The following is a 22,443-nucleotide window of genomic DNA, read 5'->3' on the forward strand; positions in this document are numbered from 1 at the left end:
GAGAGAGAGAGAGAGAGAAGAGGGCCTCACTGTATGGCCCTGGCTGGCCTCCCCCTCGTGGTCCTCTGGCCCTAGCCTCCACAGTGCTGCAGTTACAGATGTACCACCACTCATAGCTAAAACCCATCTTTTCACCCATAGCTGTGGCTTTGTAGGCCACCCTAAAAGTTCTAGAAGATATCCCACGTCATCACTGACATAAAGATGGAGTCCCCTAAGGTAACTTCTTTGGAGGCCCCATATATTTAGGTGAGGGGAATACATAGGTATATGCTTTATTATTATTTTTTTTTATTTTGTGTATTTAGTACAGGGTCTCACTACACAGATCAGACTTGTAGTGATTCTCCAGTTTTCAGCCTCACAAGCACTGGGATTACAGGCGCGTACCACCCCCCCAGTCTCTATTGCCAGTCTCAGTGTGCCCTGGGGGCAGGGCTGGCATAGCACTCTGGGGATTGAACCCTGGTCCCTGTGTGTGCCTAAGCAGGTGTTTTAATACACTGACCTATCTGGCTGGCCTTTATTTTATTTTATCTATTTCTGTCCTTTTTTTTTGAGACAGGATCTCACTATGCAATTCAGGCTGGTGTTAAGCTCACTTTGTAGCTGAGGCTGGTCTCAAACTTACAACGATCCTCCTGCCTCAGTTTCCTGAGTGTTGGGATTACATCTGTGCACCACCACACCCGGCCACGTGTTGAATTAACTTTTTTTTTTTTTGGTACTGGGACCATGCGTTTGCCAGGCAGGCACTTTCATTGTTCTTGGAAACCTACTTCGTAACTTGTAATAAAGAAAGCCCTAGTCAGGGCTATCCACAAAGCCTCCCTCAGGGCCTGGGAGATAGCTCAGTAGAATATATTTGCCTGGCAAGTGCGAGGGCCTGAGTTCAATCCCCAGTTCCACCAAAAAAAAAGCTGGGGCCTGCCCATTAGCTCCGTTGTTTAAGTGCCTGTGTAAACAAAGCAGTCAGGCTCAGGTGCTATGGTTCGAACGCAGACACTCATGCCAAACCAGAAATGCCCTGAAGGCATCTTGAGGCTGCCAAAAAAAAAAAAAGTCCTTCTTCCAATAGGGGCTGGGGAGATGGCTCAGTGGAATAAGTGCTTCCCTGGCAAGCGCAAGAGCCTGAGTTCAATTCCCAGTTCCGCAAAAAAAAAAAAAGCCTCCCTCAACACCCAAGCCACTTTCTACCTATATCTCCTCCAACCGTTGGAGATCTAGGGATGGGGAACAGTGAGGCAGAGAACACTTAACTGAGATCCAGGCTGGAAACAGTTACATGTGCGCATCTAAATAGCCAGCTTCTTCAGCTTTAGGGCCAGGGAAATGGCTCAGTAGGACCAGAGTTCAATCCCTGGTCCCACACAAACACAAAAAAAGCCAGCTTCCACCTGCCCTCTTGCCTGCTTACCCTCTTGCGTGCTTATAGGACCCAGAGTCCAAGGCCGAGGTCAAGCAGCAGAAAAACAGCTCAGAGATTTCTCCACAGGCCTTGTCTTAGTTACTCTTCTCTTGTTGCTAGGACAAATACCTGACACTCAAAATGAAGGAAGGAAAGGTTTATTTAGCTCACAGTTACTGGAGGTTTCAGTCCATACTCAGCTAGGTCCAACGCAGAGCAGCACAGAGCAGAAAGCAACCTTTCATGGCGGCAGCAAAGAGCAAGAGCGCAAGGGAGAGATAGCAGCAGCTCAAGCAGCTAGCTTTTCTTCCCTCCTTACATTGTCATGCAAATTACCTGCCCCAGGGTAGGGGAAGTACTCACACCTATGGGTACCTCCCAGTATTTACCCACCTATGGGTAATCCCAGCAGTACTAAAACCCATAATCCCAGCCTTGGATCACACATAATCCCAGTGGATCATGAGTTAACACAAACTCTAGAAGTCCTCACCCCATGACTGCATGAGGCTTTGGGGGGACAACTAGACACAAACCATAACAGGCCTCTTCTCAGATCCACATTGGCCTTGCTGAGGGCCTGGAGTGGGGCCATGAGTGGTAGGACGGAGCAGCAGTGAATCTTGCCTTGTAGCAGCTGCCTCCTTGGCCTGGGCCAAGTGCCTGCCCACAGTGGGTAATAGCCAGATAGCCCCAGCCCCAGCCCTACCTGGCCCTGCTCCGTCACCCTGGTACCCCTTCCTGGCACCGAGACTCCCCTCCCTGCTAGCCTTTGCCTACTGTCCCACATCATGTGGCCCAGGTCTTCCTCACTGACCTCTGCTAGGCACAGACCTCCTGCAGCCATCCCAGGAATCTCTAGGTTGAGCCAGACTCCCCAGGGCCAAGGCTGAGGCTCAAGGAACTGGGTCGCTGCTTCCCCTTGACTAGCTGGGACTGGGAAGATTTGTGACGGCCTGGAGCGGCAGGCGTGGTGGGCTGGAACAGGCTGTGAAAGGTGGAAACAAATCATCTTTTTTATTGGCAATTTTCACAGGGCTGTTCCCTCCCTCCCCTCCTGTCCCCGACAGTGTCAGGCAGTTCTGATTAAAAGTACTAGATGATCCTGCCCTGCTCTCAGTTGTCATTGTGGGAAGACGTCAGCCTGGCTTCTAGTGGGTCACTGTGGAGTGACTTCTTCCTCCTAGGAGCCAGGATTGTGTTGGACCCCAAGGACACAGTGGAGGTCCGCAGCCTCCCCACCCCAGGAGAGCCCTGAGCCTCTGCTGGAGCTGGCAGAAGCTGACCTCCGGGCACTGCTGGCCCACCGTTCTTCAACTTGTCTGTACTGCTCACCACGAAGTGTCACATCTTCCCATGGCTTTACCTGAGGGACCGGGGCACAGGCTGGAGGGGCTCTGAGATCTGTTCTGAAGAGAGACAGCAGGGGCTTGTCAATTCCAGAATGGAGACAGGGACCCTAGTGGTCTCTGAGTAGACCACCAGTAGCTGAGTAGCTAACTGTGGCAATTCTGGGAAAGCTGGATAGTAGGTATCCAGTAGGCCAGAGAGCCACAGAAGGATCTAGAAGTGCCAGGGATCCTTGTCCTTAGGTCCGCAGTTCTTCCTGAACACTGCTGGGTGTAGGCAGCCTGCTGCGTGCGGGCTTGGCACTCCGCCACCTTCAGGGAGCATGTTCTGGAGGACAGACTGGCAGGCCAGTGTCCAGGTTGGCAGAGGCAAGAGGAGGGCCGTTGTACAAGGCTACTGGGTGAAGCCAGACACGGTGGAAGCCCTCATTGCTCTGAATAATGTCACAGGTCCCCCTGCCTGTTCCACCAGGCCCAGGAGAACAGAGCCCTGTGCCAAGGCCTCAGCCTTGGTGGAAGCAGCTCAGCACTCCGCAGTCCTCAGCACTGCCCTGTGGTGCCCCTTCCCTGGAGGGACCACTGGCTGCTCCTGCCTGCTGAAGTACCGGGCACTCCCCTCTGCGCAAATCCCTGCCTTTTTGCTCTCAGCAGATCCTGGCAGAGGATACCTCCTTCCAAATGTTCTGTGCCCTTCTGCCCTCTGCCCTCCGCCAGGCAGACATCCTAAAACCAAGGGGGGAAGAAGGAATGGTGTGCAGACCCAGCCTGCTCCCTGCAGGAGCTGGCAGAGGCCTTGAGAGAGCCCTGGGGCTGGGGGCCGCGAGCTGGTCACGCTCACCAAGGCCAGTTCACCCTGCTGATCACCCCAGCACCTCCCTGCTCTGGGACATGCCCAGTCTCCCCCTCCACTGGAGAAAGAAAGAGAAAGAACATGGAGAAGGATGCACAGGACCCTGATTACTTCCAGCAGCGCTGTTGACCCGCCCCAGAACATGGCTCTGGAGTTGCATGAATCTACATTTAAAGATTCTTTCCCCTGTGCCTCTGGGCCCCACACCAGACCCTGGCGGAGGGAGGGTAATTCTGTCCCCTCTGGCTCACTACCCTGTCTTGTTTTCCAGCTTTCGCCATCATGATCGTGTTGGCCCTGGTCCGAATCGGGAAGGGGCAAGGGGAGGGGCGCCCACCCCTGGCTGACTTCTCAGGGGTCCGGAACCTGTTTGGGGTGTGCGTCTACTCCTTCATGTGCCAGCACTCCCTGCCCTCCCTCATCACCCCCGTCTCCTCCAAGCGCCACCTCACGCGCCTAGTGTTCCTGGACTACACGCTGATCCTGGCCTTCTACGGCCTCCTGTCCTTCACTGCCATCTTCTGCTTCCGTGGAGACAGCCTCATGGACATGTACACACTCAACTTTGCCCGCTGTGATGCCGTGAGCCTGGCCGCTGTCCGCTTCTTCCTGGGCCTCTTTCCCGTCTTCACAATCAGCACCAACTTCCCCATCATCGCTGTGACCCTACGCAACAACTGGAAGACGCTCTTCCACCGCGAGGGCGGCACATACCCGTGGGTGGTAGACCGAGTGGTGTTCCCCACTATCACCCTCGTGCCCCCTGTGCTGGTGGCCTTCTGCACCCATGACCTGGAGTCCCTGGTGGGCATCACAGGGGCCTACGCGGGTACTGGCATCCAGTATGTCATCCCTGCCTTCCTGGTATACCTCTGCCGCAAGGACACTGAGCTGGCCTTTGGCTATGGGACTGTCAACAAGCACAGGTCCCCATTCCACCACACATTCTGGGTGGGCTTCGTGCTACTCTGGGCTTTCTCCTGTTTCTTCTTTGTCACAGCCAACATCGTCCTCAGCGAGACCAAGCTCTGATGGCAGGACATCCCTGGTAACTGAAGATTTCGTTGCCACCCAGGCCTTCGCGGAGGGCAAGGCAGGGGCTCTCAGGGGGCCTCCTCAGCAGGAGGTCTCCCTGCCGCAGGACTGCCTGATCCGCACCTGGCCTAGCTTACTGGGGCCACATGTGGCCACTCCCAGATTCTAGAAGGTACCCTTCTGTTTTACACTCTACCCCTACCTCTGGAGGCAGGCTCCTCCCTCTGTATGGTAGAAGAGGCAGACTGGCACTGCCACTATTTATAACAGGCCCCTGTCCCTCCCCATCCTTCTCAGCCCCTCCTGCACCCTTGTGTGTCCACCACTAGCAGCTGCTGCCTCTTCGGGGGCCAATCCCAGGCTATAGCCATCCTAACTCAGCCTGCCTGTGACAGGCAGGGCCCACCTTCCTACCAAGCCTGAGTTGCTAAGTACTGGTCCTTAAGGTAAGCCTGGCCAGCCCCAGTGATGAGAAGAGGGAGCGCTAATTGGCACCAGGGTCCCCAGGCCAGAGTGTGAGGCCCCTTGCTGTGGGTGCCAGCTCTGGGCAGCAGGAAGATGGCACACGCATTCTGCAGGACACACAGCAAGCTGTAAGCTGTGGCCGACGCAGGGGAGGTCAGGCCTCCCGAGCAGAAGCCCAGCTCGCTGCCATGCTCTGCTCCAACACCAGAGGTGGCCCCCTCAGAGTCTGTCCGGAGGTGCTCAGTGGTCACATGCTCTGTGACACTGGACAGAGCCCAGTGGGTTGGACAAAGCCCCTGCCACCTTTCCCATGGCAGAAGGCCAGGTGCCACTCACCTCTTCCTCAATCACGCATGCACCTACTGGGCCAGTCACCTTGGTACCCAAGTGGCCAGTGAACTACATTTTCCATGTGCCTTCTGCTTTGGAGCTGGGGATCCTTCCTGACCCTGACTTCCCCCAGCCCCGGGCCTGGCCCCACCCATCCTGGAGTGTAGAGCAGCTTGCTTCGGAGCTGCCTCTGGGGATATCAGGGGCTCAAGCCCCTGCCCCTCCCTGTTGATTTCAGTGCCTTGCTCACCCCTTGTGCGGGAACTTTCACCTCCTCCCTTCAGTATCTCAGCATCTTTATTAAAGCTTGGACAGCAGGTGATGCGGGGTGTCCTGCGGCCCAGGGCAGATTGTGGGATTTGCAGGAGATGTGGGCTTTGCAGGCAGCACCCCTCCACCTCTGGCCCTAGCATCTCCACCTCTAAGAGTCGTGGGTGACAGTTGACTTCACTGTTTTGTCACTACTGTCGCATGCCGACTGTTCTCATGGCTTTCCGCTCGTGGCACCAGCTTCCACCCATGTGAAGAGAAACTCCCCTTCCCCATCTGCCACTGTGGCATCTTTCCAGGACACCGCGCCCTGGAATGCACGAAGAGGCCAGTACCATGATGGCGAAGCCCGGAATGACAAAGACCTGCCTGGCACCCTGTGCTTGGGCTCTCCCTGAAGCTGCCCAGCTGTTTGCTGAGAACTCAATTAAAACATCTGTACTTACTCTTCTCCAATTATATTCCTTCTTGCTTAAGGACAAAGCAAATTAAATCATCCTGCTGCCCCAGGCTCCAAACCAAATTTTGGATGCAAATTGATTAGCATCATAAAGCTCGGGTTGATTTATGTGACAATCTCAAGCCAGCCCTAGTGGCTGAGTTCCCCTCCACCTCCCAGCCGGCAGCCCCAGCCCTGGATGGAACTGGCCCAGGGTGACCACGTCTCTGATGCCAAGCTGGGGCCCTTCCCGGTACCACTGTCTTTTCTCCTCTATCTCCACCTGCTGTCTGTTCTGCGAGAGGTCATGTGAGGTCGCCTTGTTCTATACCACCAGGCCTCTGCCACTGATGCAGCCAGGCAGGCTAGCGTAAAAAGAAAGAACCCTGATTAGCTAGATATTGGGGTGATACCACATATATTAACCCTAGTCACCTGCACGTTTTTACATCAGTTTGATAAAGATGGGCAAGCTAGGTCATGACTTCCATTTGCAGAGGGTCAGTGGTGGGGAGCACACCGAGGATGCCATCCCAGCCTGGTCCCAGGTACAGGTGTCACTGGAGGAGACGCTAAACTCGGCATCCTCCAGTAATGTCCCCAGGACAGGCAAGGCCAAGGTGGGAGTAGCATTCTTTGTATTGCCCCCTGCTGAAGCACCAGGTCCTCCTGAGCCCCAGAGCCTGGTGCCAGCAGCCTTGGCTGTTCACCTGAGGCCAAAGTGGCAGCTGAGGCCTGGTGATGAGGCAGATGGCAGGTGACAGGCTGGAAGGCACTGCTGAGTGCTGGAAGGTGTTTGTGGGCACAGGGCCAGGCCCAGGCCCCAGGCCACAGCTGTGCTCTCCACGCAGGGCGGGGAGCAGCCTCAGCAACAGGCCCATACCGGAGCTGCTTGGCCTCCCAGGAAATCAGCCCAGGGACTGTGGAACGCTGAGGCTTCAGCCTGCAGGGTGGCAGAGTCCCAAGCAAGACTGACTCTTGTCAGGGGCCACAGAAAAACTGGCTCTTAGAGACCACAATCCAGAAGAGCCCTGCCAGCTGTCCTCTGTGAGGCTGGCAGTGTCCCCTGCACACTGAATAAAGCAGCTTGTAAGGAGGGCACAGCCTGTGCAAGCCACCAGTCCTCTTCCTCTGTGAAGTGGGGTAACAGCACGGATATGGCCCATCGTCTTGGGAATTAAAGGAGTGAGCTTAGCGCCTGGCCCAGAAGTGCTCGCTGGGTAAAGCTGTTTACTGATGCTTATCTCCCTTGTCGCTTGCCAGCCTTAGCTGCAGTTGTAACCCATGACCTAGGACTCACGACTCCAGACACCTAACTGGTTTCCAGGCTTCTAATGAGAGGAGCGTTGTAGCCACTTCCTGCTGCAATGCACAAGCAGGAAACTAATCAGAATTCTTCAGGGCCTAGAGGGATTTTTGAGGAGATGTGTTGGCTCTGGCTTCCCAGCCCCCCTTGAGGCTTGAATAGCCAGCCCCTCCCTTCCAAAGTACGAGGCAGAGCCCAGCATTGTGATGAACACCTTTAAGCTCAGGTACCTAAAGCAGGAGGATCATAAGCTCAGTGGCAACCCAGGCAGCTTAGGCCCCATCTCAAGATGTTTAAAGGGCTGGGGGTGCAGCAGTGATGGTAGACTGCCCCTGGGTTCAGCCCCAGCATAGGGGTTGGGGGCCAAAGCAGGAGAGGCTGGATTCTGGTGGAGGACATGATGCTGGCCCTTTTCTGGGCTCCTCCCCCTTTCCCCCAAGCTAGCTCCCTGGAAAAGGGGCAGGAGATTTTGGCTAAAGACAGATGAGAGAAAATAGGGGAATAGCAGCAAAAAACCTGTGAAGACTAAGATCGTCCTACCGTTAGGGTCAGACTTTCCCGATGTCATGCCGAAATGAACAATAATAGCCGCATTTTTCAGGCCCTTCTTTAGGGAGCTAAAGTAGCCATAGTATCCCTTCCTTGTACCCTGCAAGGCTCCCATTGGAGTCAGGAGAGGCAGAGCGTGGTGCCTCTGTGCAGGGAGCCAGGCTGCTCGTCTCGACCCACCATGACTGTCCTTCTGCATCTCCTTTTCCCAGCACACCCCTCCAAATATTCATGGAGAAAAAACAACACAGCCAGTGCTGGGCCCTGTGAGCAGAAGCTGCCCCTCCTCGAAGCCAGCAGCAGGCTCAGCTCTACATTTGGCTCTTAATTAGCTTTCCAGTTCTTAGTTATTAATGATCTTGGGCAGCAAGCGGAGCAGTCTAGACCTCACGACTCCTCCCAGCCTCACCTGCTGCAGCTTTTGCCTGGGAGCTGCACTGCAAACCAGGCTCGGGGAGGACAAGGGATCAAGTTCAGAACCTCGGGGCCAGTACTTAACTGTCAGTACTGTGATTGTGACCAAGGTCAAGCTCCTTTCATGCACACCCCAAGACTCACACATGTTGCTGAGCCCCTGATCTGGACCTTGCTCCAGCTAAGAACATTGATCTTGTAGAGAAAGTGAACTTGACCATAATGGATGAAGGCCACCCTTTCTGGGGACAGTCAGACTCACCATGAATGGAGGTATAGCCCATCCTACTGTTTTATCCCTAAAGTAAATCATAAAGGTCCAGTTCTGGCCTTCACCCAAACAGTGGGGGCTTGGGAAACTGAAAAGGATACCCAGCTTTTTGAGCACCAGCAAGGAGCTAAGGGAGAGGAAACTGGGCAGACTCCAGTGGTCTTCGCCTTCAGCACTCCCTCCCGTTTGCTTCATCTCAACCTGTACACCCTCATCAGTGGGGGAAGGGTCTAACTATGGATGGTCCCTCTGTGCTCAGAATGGATAGCCACATGAATGGCTCTTTGCCTCACAGTTACTGTGGAAGGACAGATGTCAATGCACATGTGAAAGCATTGCATAGTATAAGCAAGAGCTATCTTGTGAGCTGGCGCAGGGCCAGTGAAGTGTGACAGCAGAAGGAGGTTGGCTGGGAGCCCCAGAGGGAGGTTAGAGGGCTGGAATGATGGCTGGATTCTCCCACCTGAGAAGTCCTGGCAGCAGTGAGGCTGAGCCTCACCCAGCCCTAATGCCACTTGGCCAACATCCAAGGGCGTTGAGTAGATGTAGCCAGTCAAGGCACAGGCCCATGTGGCAGGCTCCCCACAGCTGACCTTCTATAGCCGTTCCCAGCTTGACAGTGTCAGGCTCCCAGGGGGTCCTGGTAAGGGAGGACAACCACAGCCCTGGCACAAGCTCTCTTTTCAAAGAGCCTTGAAGGATTAACTCCATTTACCATGTCCAGGCTGAGCACAGTGTCACCTCCAGCACTGGTTGAACTGGCACTGAGTGCTAAGTGGCTTCTGCTGCCTGGAGCCCCTTCCTCAGCTACTTCACACCCCAGATCGAGACTGTCTTCCTCACAGGAAGCTACCCAGCTACACAAGCAGTTGGCCTCTCCAGGATACTCCCATGATGCTGTTGCCTGCAGGCTGTGATGCCCCGTCCAGAGTGCAGAATGAGACAGCCAGGGCCAGTGAATTGTAAAAGGTCGGTTTAATGTCCTGGAGGAAACTCCAGCTAGGTGGAGCAAGAGGCAGGAGGTCTCTACCCCAACCTCAAGTTTCCAGCCTCCATGCCCCCAAGCCAAGGCCACAGCGGCCATGACCAGGGACTGACGAACATCCAGGCAGGGTCACCCTCTGGGGTCCCACCCTTCTGCTCACTGTAACTCAGGCTGGGTGGGCAGGACTTTGTGTGATTATGGAGACAGCAATAGCCCAGCCCACTCTAGGACCTGAGCCTGCTAAGGTCACTGAGGTGGCCAAGAAAGCCATCACCTGCCAACGGGGTTCCATGGCCAGGATTTCACAGTAGAAGCCCGAAACGATCCAACCTGCCTGCCTTCTTCCCTTGGCAGTGCCAGGCAGAGAATCCAGAGCAACAGGAACCCGGAGTGCCTGGCATCTCACACTTCTGACTCCAGGCTGGAGATCCGCCTCCAAGTGCAAGGTCCCAGGAAGCCTTGCGCCCCACAGGTTCCCCTGCTGACCTCTTCCAACGCCCCACTGTCCCTGTAGCCTGTGCTCAGCCCCATGGTCCTGCTCCTGTGCGCTGGAGGGCCCCAGGCCTCAGTGAGCCAGGGACTTTGGTTGGCACAGGGTGGGAGGTGAGGGCAGCCCATCCCCCAGCAAAAGGGCAATTGGGCGTGGGTGTGCAGGCAGATGCGCTGCCCAGGCTGCCAGGCCTGGACCGCAGCAGGCACGCCCTCCCAGCAGGCCTCCCGGTGGGACAGGAGCCGCATGGAGTGTGCCTGTGCCAGGCGCCTGCAGGCGGGTTGGGCATCAGGACAGGCGCAGGCGTGGCCGGTGCACCCGAAGGTCAGCGAGCCAGGGCGAGCGAAGGCCTCAGCCACGGAGCTGGGCAGGGAAGCGTGGCGCGGGCGAGGGCCGTGGGCCCAGGCCGCACGCAGCAGAGCCTCCCTCCGGGCCAGCTGTTCCGGGCCTAGCAGTGGCACGTCATCTGGCTCCGGGGGCTCCGGGAAGAGCGGGAGGAAGGGGCGTCGGCATCTGTCGGCTCGAGGGAAGGAGCTGTAGTGACAGTGGGCAGGGGACAGAGGGCGCTCTGGGAGCGCGCGCAGCTCGGAGGCCGAGAGGTGCTGCTCCCTGCGCCCGGCCCGCACTGGCCACCGCGTCTCCCAAGGGGGCCGACTGCACACCCGGGAGACGTTGGGCAGCTGCGTCCCAGGCGTCGGGCAGCAGCTTGGGGACTGCGGGGCCCTGCGCATTAGCGTGGCGGGACCCCCGGAGGGCTGCCCCCAGTTCCTGGGGCTAGGCTGGGGCGGCGGCGGGGTGGGGGTGGGCGGGCGCGGGGCGGGGCCAACACAGGCGGGCGGGGGCACGCGACGGTTGCTGCCCCAGCTCTCGATGGTGCGTGTGGCACGGTCCAGGGAGTCGCTCACGCCCGCCGTGGTCACCATGTCCCTCGCCGCCTGCAGCATCTTGAGCACACTGGCCTGGGCCGAGCCGGCAGTGAGGGCTGGGCTGGGCTGCGGTGCGGGGCTGGCAAGACTTTGCACCCCGCCGAAGCAGCTGTAGATGCCCTGGGCAGAACAGGGGAAGCAGGCTGTGAGCGGCCCGCCCTGTCCGACGCCTCAGCCTTCTAAGACCTAGAACCAACTATTCATGAGAATTGCTAGGCGCCAGGCACCGTCCTGCAGATGAAGGAGGTTGTGAACTCTGAAGGTTGACTGTTCTCCTGATCACAGTGTATGGCAAAGGGCATTGTGGGGACCCCTGCCCCCCACCCTGGAAGCCATGCCGCCTCTCAGGACTCAGTCTGTACATCTGCAAACGGGGCCTTGACCAGCTCTGCCCGATCTGAGTTGGGGCCCTAAAACCGGGCTCTGGGCAAGGGTGCGCACCTACCCTGCTGAAAGCCAGCAGAAAGTCCAGCTGGGACGTGCTGGGTACCGAGTGGCGCAGCTTCCAGTAGACCAGATGCTCCCAGGCAAAGACCAGCAGGGCCAGCCCCATGGCCACCAACAGCATGTAGAAGACCCCAGCCATGTTATCAATGTCCAGCTTGCTGCTCATCACCTCGTTCTTCTCATTCTGGCAGATCCCAGAGAGCCACACTGTCTCCAGTTTCTGTGTCTCTCCTGCAGGGGGGAGGGGGTCACAGCTGCTCAGAAGACCCCGTAGCACATCCACAAGCCTGGATGGAGGCTCAGCAGAGCCAGGAGGAGTCAATGAGCAAAAAGTCAACCAGCAAGAAGAAAGGAAAAGGCCCAGTGTGGCAGTGCACACCTGTAATCCACACTCTAGGAGGCTGAGGCAGGAGGACTGCAAATTGAAGCCCAGCCTGGGCAATTTAGCAATTTAGCAATACCCTTTCTTAAAATAAAAAATTAAAATTTCTAAAGAAGTTGGGGATGTAGCTCAGTACAAAGGCCCTTATTCAATCCCCCGTACCACCAAAAAGGAAGGGGAAGGGTAGAGGAGGAGGAGGAAGGGGAAGAAAGGAGGAAGGGCTGAAGGAGGAGAAGAACAAAAAGCAGAGAGGACACTGGGGAGGGGTGAAGTGAGGTGTTCTAGCCTCTGTATCCTCCACCTGCCTACCCCCAGCAAAGTACACCTGTGTGCCCAATAAAGGTTTGTGGGTCAGGTAAATGTCAGCAGCCATTCATTCATTCATTCATTCATTCATTCATTCACTTGTTGACCATCTCCATGCCAAGCCTGGAGCGGGGCCACAAAGAGCCTGCAGCACCCTCATTATCTGCCCTCCTTATTAGGTGTCATGGGGAATTCGGACAAAATTTTATCTAATCAAGATGGAGCTCCGCTAACTTCGAAGTTTTCTGTGGACTTAGGGGCAGCTGGGCTAGATCACTCACAACCACAGGTCTCCATCCAGTTGCTCCTAGCTGCCTCTCCCTAGCTGCCTAGGCTCACTCCCAGGGACCTCTCTCTACCCATATGGCCTAGGCATGGAGAAGGGTAGAGACCCTGACAACCCTGCGGTCTGGGGCCCAATACAGACCCTCCATGGTCCCCAGCTGTGGCAGTACCCACCATCACCCAGGAACTGCAGGAGCGCCAGGTCTATGGCCCGCTTCCAGTGGGAGTCCTTCTGCATGGCAATGCCATAGCCGGTGGTGGCGAAGACCTTGCCAGAGCCGATGGTGACCAGTTTGCAGCCCTCATCCTTGCCCGCCATGTAGTTAAGGACAGCAGCATCATAGATGAAAGCATCCAGCTTCCTGGGGACATACAGTCCTGAGGCTCAGGGACCATAAAGAAAGGAGGGGGAACCCAAGCCTGGAGCCTGCCAGGCATTTGAACACATGATCCCACTGGGTACTGCTGCAGAGGGACAAATGGGCAGAGCCTTCTCTGGAACCCTTGGGTCCTAGATGTAACGAGGAACTGCACACCCTTCTTCTCAGAAAGGCCAGGGGACTCTGCCCCCAGAGGACACATATCCCCTCTGCCCAGCCTCTCCATACCCCTAAGGCCAAGAGAAGGTCAGGAGCACCATCTCAGGCCAAGGTGACCTCTGACCAACCCCACAGCTGAGTTTCTGGGACACACGGTGGGCATGTTTTCACATCAAGCTCCACTCTGAACTTCCCTGGTGGTCTAGTGGTTAGGATTCGGCACTCTCAAGCTCCACTCTGTCCCGAGACCTTGTCACATCCTCTCCAGGAGTCACACAGGACAGCCCAGCCCTGCTGTTCCTACCTTGGGTGTCTCCAAAAGAGACACAACTGTGGAGACGCATGGCCAGAGACGGAGGACGGGGGCAGGGCCAGAGACCTACCCCATCTTGAGGCTGGTGAGTGCATCCTCCACTGAGCGCTGGTTGAACTTGACCATGTGGGTGTGCATGTCTCGGTAGTTGCTGCGGATGTTCCGCTCCGTGCTGCCATTGGGCACCGTGCCAAAGCGGAAGGGCGGGTACTGATCTTGAGGCCGCTGAAACTGCAGGTGAGCCATTTGTCCCCTTCATCCAAGCTTTCATGCACCTGAGCCCCCAAACCCAGCCTACAGCCCGACCCCAGGGGCTTGCATCATCAGAATGGAATCATTGCACACACTGTCCAGGCTGCTCCTGTGCTTTGCAGATGGGCACCTTGAGGCCTGAGAAAGGGGACACTTACCCAAGCCCCTCAGTCAGTGGACGAGAGTAATCTTCTGTCTCCAGCCCCCTCCTCACCAAGCCCCATAGCTTCTTCCTGCTCCAGCCCCCAATTTAAATTCCCCAGCTTCCAGCTGCCCTGTGTCTGCCTGCCCCAGGCCTGTCCCTGCTCCAAGCACCCCACCCACCCGCCCCCCACCAGCCAAGGCCCTGGAACCTTCTTGTCACTGAGGCCTGACACTGTGTCAATGTACTGCTCCTGGATCATGAAGGCGGCCAAGTTGGCAGTGTAGCTGGCGAGGAAGATGACAGCAAAGAAAGCCCAGACTAGGACCATGATCTTGCTGGTAGTACCCCGGGGGTTCTCGATGGGCACTGAGTTGTTGAAGACCAGCGCCCACAGCAGCCACACGGACTTGCCAATGGTGAAGGATGGACCCCCAGGCTCTGGGATGCAAAAGGGGGTACTGCTCAGGCTTTGATTATTTTTTTATTGCTGGATACTGAACTGAGGGCCTTTGCACTGAGCTACATTTCCAGCCTTTTCTTATTTTGAGGGAGGTTTTCACTGAGTCACTAAGTTGCCCAGTCTGGGCTCCAACTTGTGATCCCCCTGCCTTGGCCTCCCAGGGCTTTGGGAGGCATGAGCCACCACACCCAACTGCTTGGGCTCCTCTTGCCCCCCACAAGAGGGTTCCTGGGGAAGCCCCATTCTAGGCAGGGACCCATCAGTGGCTATTTCCACCCTGCCAGGTACAGCTTACTCTTGCCCTTGGTGAGGGTCTGGTTGTAGCTGACAGGGCTGAAGTACTCGAACATGAAGACTGTGATGGCCACCACGGTGAGGCACATGACAAACATCATCACCCACACTGCTGGGCTGTAGGGCTCTGGGGACAGAGAAAGGTGACTCAGAGACCTTGGTGCCCCCCAGCCTGGCTCACCAGGTAGAGACTGCTAACACTAGGTCTAAGGAGGGTCCTGCCAGCCCTGTGTGTGCAGCCAAAAGGGCCTCAGATTGTCCGAGCAGCAGAGTGCCAGGAGAGACCACAAGGAGGCGTCTTGCCCGGGATCAGGCACACCTCCCCTACAAGACTTCTCTTCACATCCCTTGGCTGGCCCAGCCTGGATGATGGGATCCCCCTGCTTGGACTCAGGGCCTCTGAGGTCAGGTCTTATTCCTCATCCTGTTGACATGGAAACTAAGACCCCAGGTCTCAGTCCCACGGAGGAAGAAATCATTACAGCCATGAGTACTTGTTCCTGTGCTGTGAAGATCACCCTGGACATGGGACTTGGCCTTGTGACCAAGGATTGCACTCAGAGAGGTCAGCGGCTGGCCTAAGGCCACCCGGGGGGAGGAGACCACCCTCTCCCTTTCTCAGCCCCCTCCCGTCTTCGCAGCTCTCTGCACCAGCACCCACTGCATGTCCCACCTGGTCTCCTGCTCGGTGCTTTGGGAGGGCGAGGACCCTGGCTGTACCTCCCACCCCTGGCTGCGGCTGTGCCTCCCACCCCTGGCTGCGGCTGTCCTGGAGGCCTGGCTGAGCAACGCTGAGCTCCAGCTGAATGAGAAGCTGGCCTCTCTCCCGCACTCCCCTCAGCGTTCCTCCCTGCATCCACGGCCCCCTGTCCTGGCTCTGGCCCCTCACAATGGCTTCATGGTTGGCCTCCGTCTCCCCACTCTTCCCAGACTCAGAACATGGCACCAGGTTCACTCTTCCTTCTCCAGCTCCTCCTCCTCCTCCGATGGCCCCTGCGTCTCTGAGGCTGCTTGCTCCACCCCGAGGGCCGCCCCCACCCTCCCTCTACCCATTCCCACATGCCCACCCCCTTGGCCCTCTTCCCAGCCTCACCCAGGAAGGCTGAAGGCGACACGGTGCCGTTGCTTCGCGCCACCATCACACTGATGCCCGTCTCCACAAAGGGCACAGAGAAGTCTACGATCTCAGAGCGTTCCTCATTGATGGTGAGAGAGCCAATGGCCATGTCTGCCCGCTTATAGTACACCTGGGAGCCCCAAGGGGATCAGCAAAGGGGTGCCCAAGGGCTGCAGCATTCTCTCCTGTCCTCTCCCAGCACCCCAGCCACGCCCACCAATGGAATCTGTCATTCCCGCCTGGGGCCCTCAGAGCTCACCTTCCAAGTACTGACTGTCCTTGGGTGAGGGTTATCACTGGTGGCAAACCAGTTCCTCCCACCCCGGGGGGTGACTGAGAGAGGCATAGGGCCTGGCAGCAGGCAGAGTGGCCCAGGGGCGGGCCTACCTCCCCGATCATGCCATTCCACACGCCGCGCACTCGCTTGCCGTGCTTGCCATTGGTCACCAGGTACAGGTCGTAGGAGAACTTGACCACCTTTGCCAGCTTCTTGAGGATGTCAATGCAGAAGCCCTTACAACAGAGCTTGGTGTAGGGGGCTGTGTCACTGCTGCTGAGTCAGAGCCCAGAGACCCGAGAGACCACAAGAGTCAGAGCCCGAGAGACCACAAGAGTCAGAGCCCAGTGTCACCAGCAACCCCAGCAGCTCCTCCCAACCTAACATGCAGACCTCACCCCAGAGCCCATGCATAAAATATATACACTCAACAGCCAACTCCACAGCAGCACCCAGATTGCACCAGACCTGAAAGTGTGGTTGCTTTGCCTGCGGCAGGGCACAGTGTTGGGCACACAGCCACCGGTGCCAGGGTCAGGGCTCTCCACGATGACAAAGGGCCGCTCTTCCAATGTGGCCACTGTCAGGTGCCGGCTGTCCACTACGGGCTGCAGAGAGGCACTGTATCGAGGCCACACTGGGTACTTCATGTAGAGGACACCATGATCCCAGCGACCCACCTGCAGAGGACAGGCAGCCTCAGCCCGGGACCTTTAGCCTTGCTATCCTCAGTGCCTAAGTGTAGTCTGCTAGGGCCAAGAGTCCTCCCTCTCACCTAGGGACAACTCGGGCAGACACAGAAGGGCTGGGGTGGGGACATTTGGAGACCAGAGCAAGTTGCTAAGCATGGGCCAGCAGGACAGGCCTCAAGGCCTTTCACACTGAGGCCCAACATACTCCATCGCCCAGTCCTACTTCCTCAGTCTCCATGCCCCGAAACCCACTTGCCATGTCACTTTAAAATGCCCCTCTCCATACTAGGCTGGCACCCTTTCCTGCTGAGCTCCTACTCAACCCCCATAGTCTGCCTCCAATGTCCCATCTTCTGTGAAGCTTCCCCTAATTCCCTTCTTTGAGGGGAGAATGAAGTCTGGCTCCTCCTCTCTATCCCCCCAAAATCTTGCCCGCATCTCCATTCTAGCACCCATCTCTCTGTACCCTATTTGTCTACATGTCTGTCTGGTCTGCACAGACTGGGCTGCCCCACCTGGGCCAGGACCCAGCGCCTGATGAACTCTGCAGTGGAGGGGAGCCCAGAGCAGGGGCCTCACCCACCCTGGGGGCTCTGCAAGGCTTCCCAGTGGGGGAGGAGCTAGCTGACACCTGGAAGATGAGGGGTTGGGTAAGGGACAGAAGGGCCTCTGTTCAGCTCTTGGCTCAACTGAGACTGGGGACACGTGAGAGGAACCAAGGACCCTGGGCTCACCCCCTTCTCACCATCTCCCAAAGGCGGTGCCGGTTGAGGGCGATCACAACCATGGTGGGCTGGACCAGGTACCCACCAGGACTGAAGGAGAAGTCCCGACCCTCCCAGGTGACATTCAGCAAGTGCCTGTGAGGGGAAAGAGAAGCCAGGATGTCTTGGTACCCCAGCCTGTGGCTCTGCTCAGGAACCCACCCCCCCAAATCAACAGTAAGACACATTTGTTATGCACCTTTTTCTTGCCATACTAGCAATGGAGCCCAGAACCTGTGCACTGAGCTACATCCCCAGCGCCCCTTCCCCCTTGAGACAATGCTTCCTGAGTTGTTAAGCTGTTTAGAGTAGGCTATAACTTGCAATCCTCCTGTCTCAGCCTCCCAGAGTGCTAGGGTTACAGGACATGTTTCTCTACACCTGGATTTCTGTTCTGAGTGTTTTCCTGTATTCACCCCACCATCCTGGCGACACCCTGACACCTATTGTATTTTCAGATGAGAGCCCTGAAGCCAGGCACACAGCGACTAGGAGGTGGAATTTAGGCCAAGCTCCTGAAGCACCTAAAGCACCTCCACCTCTCTCCCCCATGCCTGTGCCGGTGTCCACCTGTAGAAAGCCTCCCGAACAGGACTGACGGGCCCGGGGTGGCTGTGGCAGTCCCCGGCGGCGGCTGGCAGGACACCATGCTGACGCAGGTAGCCATGGGCGCCTAGGGCCAGGATGGCCACACCGTCGCGGACCTTCTGGCGTAGGCTGAGGCGCCAGCTCTCGGTGACAACGCTGATGAGGCCCACGGGGAAGGCGGCGGGCGGTGCGTCGGTGCTGCCCAGTGCCAGGCTGGGCACCAGCCACACGTGGCCAGGCCCCACCAGGCCGGCTTGGGCCGCCTCGGCGAAGAGCACCTCGGCCTCCTCGCGAGAGCAGTAGGCCACCAGCACGGGCGCGTCGATCTGGCGCAGCAGGCGCTGGGTGCGCGCGCGCGGCCCGCTCGGGCCCAGCTCCAGCGTGAGCACGTCCAGCAGCCTCCAGCTCAGGTAGCTGGCGTCAGCGACGGCGCGCACGCCCTCGAGGAAGAGCGCGTGGCCCGGGTGGAGGCTGGTGATGACGGCGAAGGCGCTCCAGCCGTACTCCTCCAGCACCTTGAACAGCACCTGCAGCTGCTGCTCCAGGGACACGCCCAGCTGCAGGAAGGCGGAGCCCGGATCCTGGGGGCAGGGCGGGGCCTGAGCCGGGGCGGGGCGATCGGAGCCCCGCCCCCACCCCAAGCCGCCGGGCTCGGCGAAACCCTTGCCCAGCACTACGCTGTAGGTTCCCCAACCCGTGCCCCAAAGCCTCGCGGTCCCCCTGCCCTACGCAGCTCCTTATCCGGCTGCCCATCGGGATCACCCGTGGAGCTCTGTAAGCTACGCAGGCCCGCTCCGCTCCCCGTGACCATACTGCACCACAAACAGCAGCACCCAGGAACTTGTTAGAAATAGATTCTTGGGCCACACCTACTGATTAGATCAGAATCTGCATTTTTTAATAAGCTTCTCAGCTTTTTCTTTTGGCTAATTTGAGAAGCTCTACCTTAGACCTATTAAATCTGAGTTTCAGATGTGACTCCAGGCATCTGTATTTTTTGCAGGCTCTAAGAACCACTGTCCTGAGAGCTGATGTCGAGGACCCAAAGATAACTGGGAGAGTCAGGGCGAGAACTGTGCTTCTTCTCTCCCAGGGCCGCTGCCACCTCTAAAGCGCGAAGTCCTGACAGCTGGAGGCTGGGCTGGCACAGTGTCTTAGGTGGCACTGTAGCCCCTCAGAAATTTCACTACACTGCCACCTCCTGATGCTTCTGAAAAGCTAATGGGGGAAACTACACTCTAAACAACCCAGTTTCTTCAATCAATAAATTGCAGCTAAAAGAGAGAGTAAGAGATAAAGGGGAAGCCTACAGGTTGAGACTCAGAAATCATACCCACCAGCTGCTACTGACTTGAGTAGACTTAAAAATAAATATCTAGGGGCCGGGGAGATGGCTCAGTGGAATAAGTGCTTCCCTGGCAAGCAAGCGTAAGGGCCTGAGTTCAATCCCCAGTTCTGCCAAATAAATAAATAAATATGGTATTCATGAGACATTTGGGAGATGTGAGCACTGGCCAGGTATTTGGTAAGGTTAAGGAATTTTTATTATATTTTAGATACGATAACATGGTAGCTTTATTTCTTAAAACCCTTGTCTGCTAAAGATATGTACAGAAATATTTCTGGGTGGAACAATAGGAGGATTGAGCTTTGCTTCAGTTTAGCACATAGGAGGGAGTTGGGGAGGTTGGCCGGGGGGTGGGAAGGAGGTGGGGACTCATTATAGTCCCTTCTGCACAAAATTCTCCATAAGAAAGTAGTAGTGAAATAAAGACAAATTGGGCCAGGAACAGTGGCTGAGTAGGGAGATCAAAAGGTGGATTCCTACCTGGACAACTTAGTAAGACTCTAGCTCAAAAAAGAGAGGGGGCTGGGAATGTAGCTCAATGCCAGGGCCCTGGGTTCAATCCCCAGAGATAGATAGATAGATAGATAGATAGATAGATAGATAGATAGATAGATAGATAGATGCATATCAGATCAGCCTTTTCCTTCAGTACCTTTCTTGCCTGCCACTGAAGTAACAGCCACTGTCTCCCATGTAACAGAGACTCACCTCCTCCTCAACTTCTTTATTCTAAAGCTTCTAACAGCACTACCTACTCCTTGGTCTGGAACTCTCCCAGCTCCTCACCCTTCCTGCCAGCTGCCCCTTAGGAGCCCCACAAGACTCCCTCCCTTCTGGCCTCCTGTATTTTTCCTTCTGAGTTTCTGGTATGAAACTGCAGGTGCTGTGTTGAGAATGTTCTCCCCAGGAGACTGCAAGTACCTTGAAGGTGGCATGGGCCTCCCACCTGCTGGAAACAGTGACTTGCCCTGGGATATGTCCCCTACAGGGGAACCTTTTAGCTTATTTATTTATTCTCTCTCTCTCTCTCTCTCTCTCTCTCTCTCTCTATCTCTCTGTCTCCCCCTCCCACCGCCCCCAGGGCCTCACTATGTAGTTCAGTCTAGCCTTCAATCACGTAGTTCAAGTTGGCCTTGAACACATGGGGATCCTCCTGCCTCAGCCTCAAAAGTTCTGGGATTACGGATGTGTAACACCATGCCCAGCTCCTATGGGTGAATTTAATAATCCAGAGGGCATGGCATCAGATCCCCATTCCCAATTGACCCTGTAATCCAGGTCTCCTGGCTGACTAACTGAGCACTCCCAGAGAAGCAGAGGGTAGGCCCCTGGCCACTGCAGCAGTGGGTTGAGGTACAGCCACAGACAAACTGCATAGCAGCCTAAAAAAGTTGGTCTCCTGAAACCTGAGAACATGCTCTCACACCCTCCCCTACCACACCTTCAACTCCACCTCCTTTCTGTTCCCAGCCCCCGAGCCATTGCCTGGGCCAGACTCAGCCCTGGCCCCCAGCCCCAGCCCTTTTCTGAGCCCAAGGGAGCAGAGGACATGCTTTTGGACAAGCACCTTGGGGGTGAGGACCACAGCAGAACCTCCACTGATGCTGAGGATGGGCACATGAGTCTGGGAGGAGACAAAGTCCAGGAGCTGGGCCACAGCCTCAGTGCCCACATTGTCCTCGAAGACGATGCCATGGACACGGGCAGCACCCAGGAGGCTGCAGATCTGGGTGAGGAGGCTGCTGGGGTTGGTGTTATTGACTCCCACAGTGAGTGGCTGGATCTCCAGGGGCAGGTCCAAGAAGCTCTGGGGGGTGAGGCGGACACGGGCCTGGGCCTGTGGTGACCCTGAGCTACCAAACACCACGGCCACTGTCACCGCCTGCTCACCTTGCCCTGGGCCTGGCCCTGCCCAGGCACCCAGGAGGGAGGTGAGCAGCAGGGCTGGCCCCAGGGCCCCACCCATGTCCACTGGAGGCTCCTGCAGAAAGACCGGGACAGGCACAGGGAGAGGCAGATGGACAACCAGGCAAGAGATGAGGGCCAGGGCCAGAGGACACATATTCAGAGGGGGACAGGTAAGGGGGGACACCTCCCTCCATAAAGAGAAGGGCAGACAGACAGACAGAGAAACAAACACAGAGACAGACATGGAGAGACAAAGGTTAGCTGAGTGTCCCCAAGACACTTGAGGGGGAAGGGCTGGGAGAGAATGAGGCCAGGACAGAAGCTTGTCACCGTGCATTCTACCACTGAACTGCATTTGCAGCTAGAAAGGCCCAGGCTATGAAGCTCCGCCTTCCAAGCTCTGCCCAGCAAGGGGCACTGAGCATGCCAGCATGGTGCCCACGTGCACGGCAGCATGCATGGTGTGGTGCATGATGTCACGTTCAAGGCCAGACAGACCTGAACTTGAGTCCCAGATCTGATGCAGACCACCTGTGTGGTCTTGGGGCAGTCACCTCTGGCCCCTCCAAGCCAGGTTCTCATCTTGAGCTAATCACGGGACCTGTCTCACAGCTCTGAGCCTCCTTTCTGTCATCCACAGCCTTATCCTACAGGTGACAGCCCTCAGCCAGGAGAAGGAAGGCAGCTCTGACTCCCCGTGCCCCACCCAGTCCTCTCTACAGCCAAAACCACTTCTTCCATCTGTCCTTCACCAGCACATATGCGACTGCTCAGTGTCCTGCTTGTGTGGACACAGAGCCAACTCCAGGACCCTCCCCCCTGTGGCTGCACCTGGCAGACACTGTCCTCTGGCCTCTGGGCAATGAACGTCATCGTCTCCCCTCCCTCTGGCCCAGCCTATCACTGGCACACAGGATCATTCTAACCTAATATCAGAGGATAAAGTAAATAAAAAGCTCTAAGAAAGTAGCTCAGTGTGAAGGCTTTGGGTTCAATTCCCACTACAGGAGAGGTCAGCAGGTGGCCTGCAGCCTCTGGTGCAGCCCCTCCTCTGGCTGCTTTCCTCTTTTCTCTCCTCTCCATTCCCTCTGGCCCAGCTGCCTATCCCACTGGGCTGCTAAAACTTTCCTGTGGTCCTGTTTCTGCCCTTCCACAAGCAGGACAGCTGCACCTGGCGCCCACAGTGAAATCCAGACACCTCAGTCCATGTACTGAGCCCACACACTCTGGCCCCAACCT

The 22,443-nt window shown here is 56.7% G+C and overlaps 2 protein-coding genes across 3 annotated transcripts in view; one reads left to right on the plus strand and one right to left on the minus strand.

Annotated features, from left to right (window-relative positions):
- Tmem104 (transmembrane protein 104) overlaps positions 1-6,140 on the plus strand; it is a 54,144-nt gene extending 48,004 nt beyond the window's left edge. For both annotated transcript variants that reach the window (XM_004630073.3, XM_004630074.3), the window contains exon 10: positions 3,879-6,140. In XM_004630073.3, coding sequence (XP_004630130.1) covers positions 3,879-4,639 — 761 coding nt within the window. In that variant the 3' untranslated portion in view covers positions 4,640-6,140. The remainder of the gene's footprint in view (positions 1-3,878) is intronic.
- Positions 6,141-9,654: 3,514 nt separating this feature from the next.
- Grin2c (glutamate ionotropic receptor NMDA type subunit 2C) lies at positions 9,655-21,956 on the minus strand. Its single transcript, XM_012514502.2, has 12 exons — positions 20,864-21,956; positions 17,931-18,529; positions 17,342-17,456; positions 16,373-16,584; positions 16,015-16,180; positions 15,604-15,757; positions 14,512-14,637; positions 13,965-14,194; positions 13,430-13,590; positions 12,682-12,869; positions 11,533-11,765; positions 9,655-11,207 (listed from the first exon to the last, which is right to left on the minus strand). The coding sequence occupies exons 1-12, from the start codon at positions 21,557-21,559 to the stop codon at positions 10,074-10,076; spliced, it is 4,014 nt and encodes a 1,337-aa protein (XP_012369956.2). The 5' UTR covers positions 21,560-21,956; the 3' UTR covers positions 9,655-10,073.
- Positions 21,957-22,443: the final 487 nt, after the last annotated feature.

This window comes from Octodon degus, unplaced genomic scaffold, assembly GCF_000260255.1.
Source record: "Octodon degus isolate 3935 unplaced genomic scaffold, OctDeg1.0 scaffold00033, whole genome shotgun sequence".
NCBI lineage: Eukaryota > Metazoa > Chordata > Mammalia > Rodentia > Octodontidae > Octodon > Octodon degus.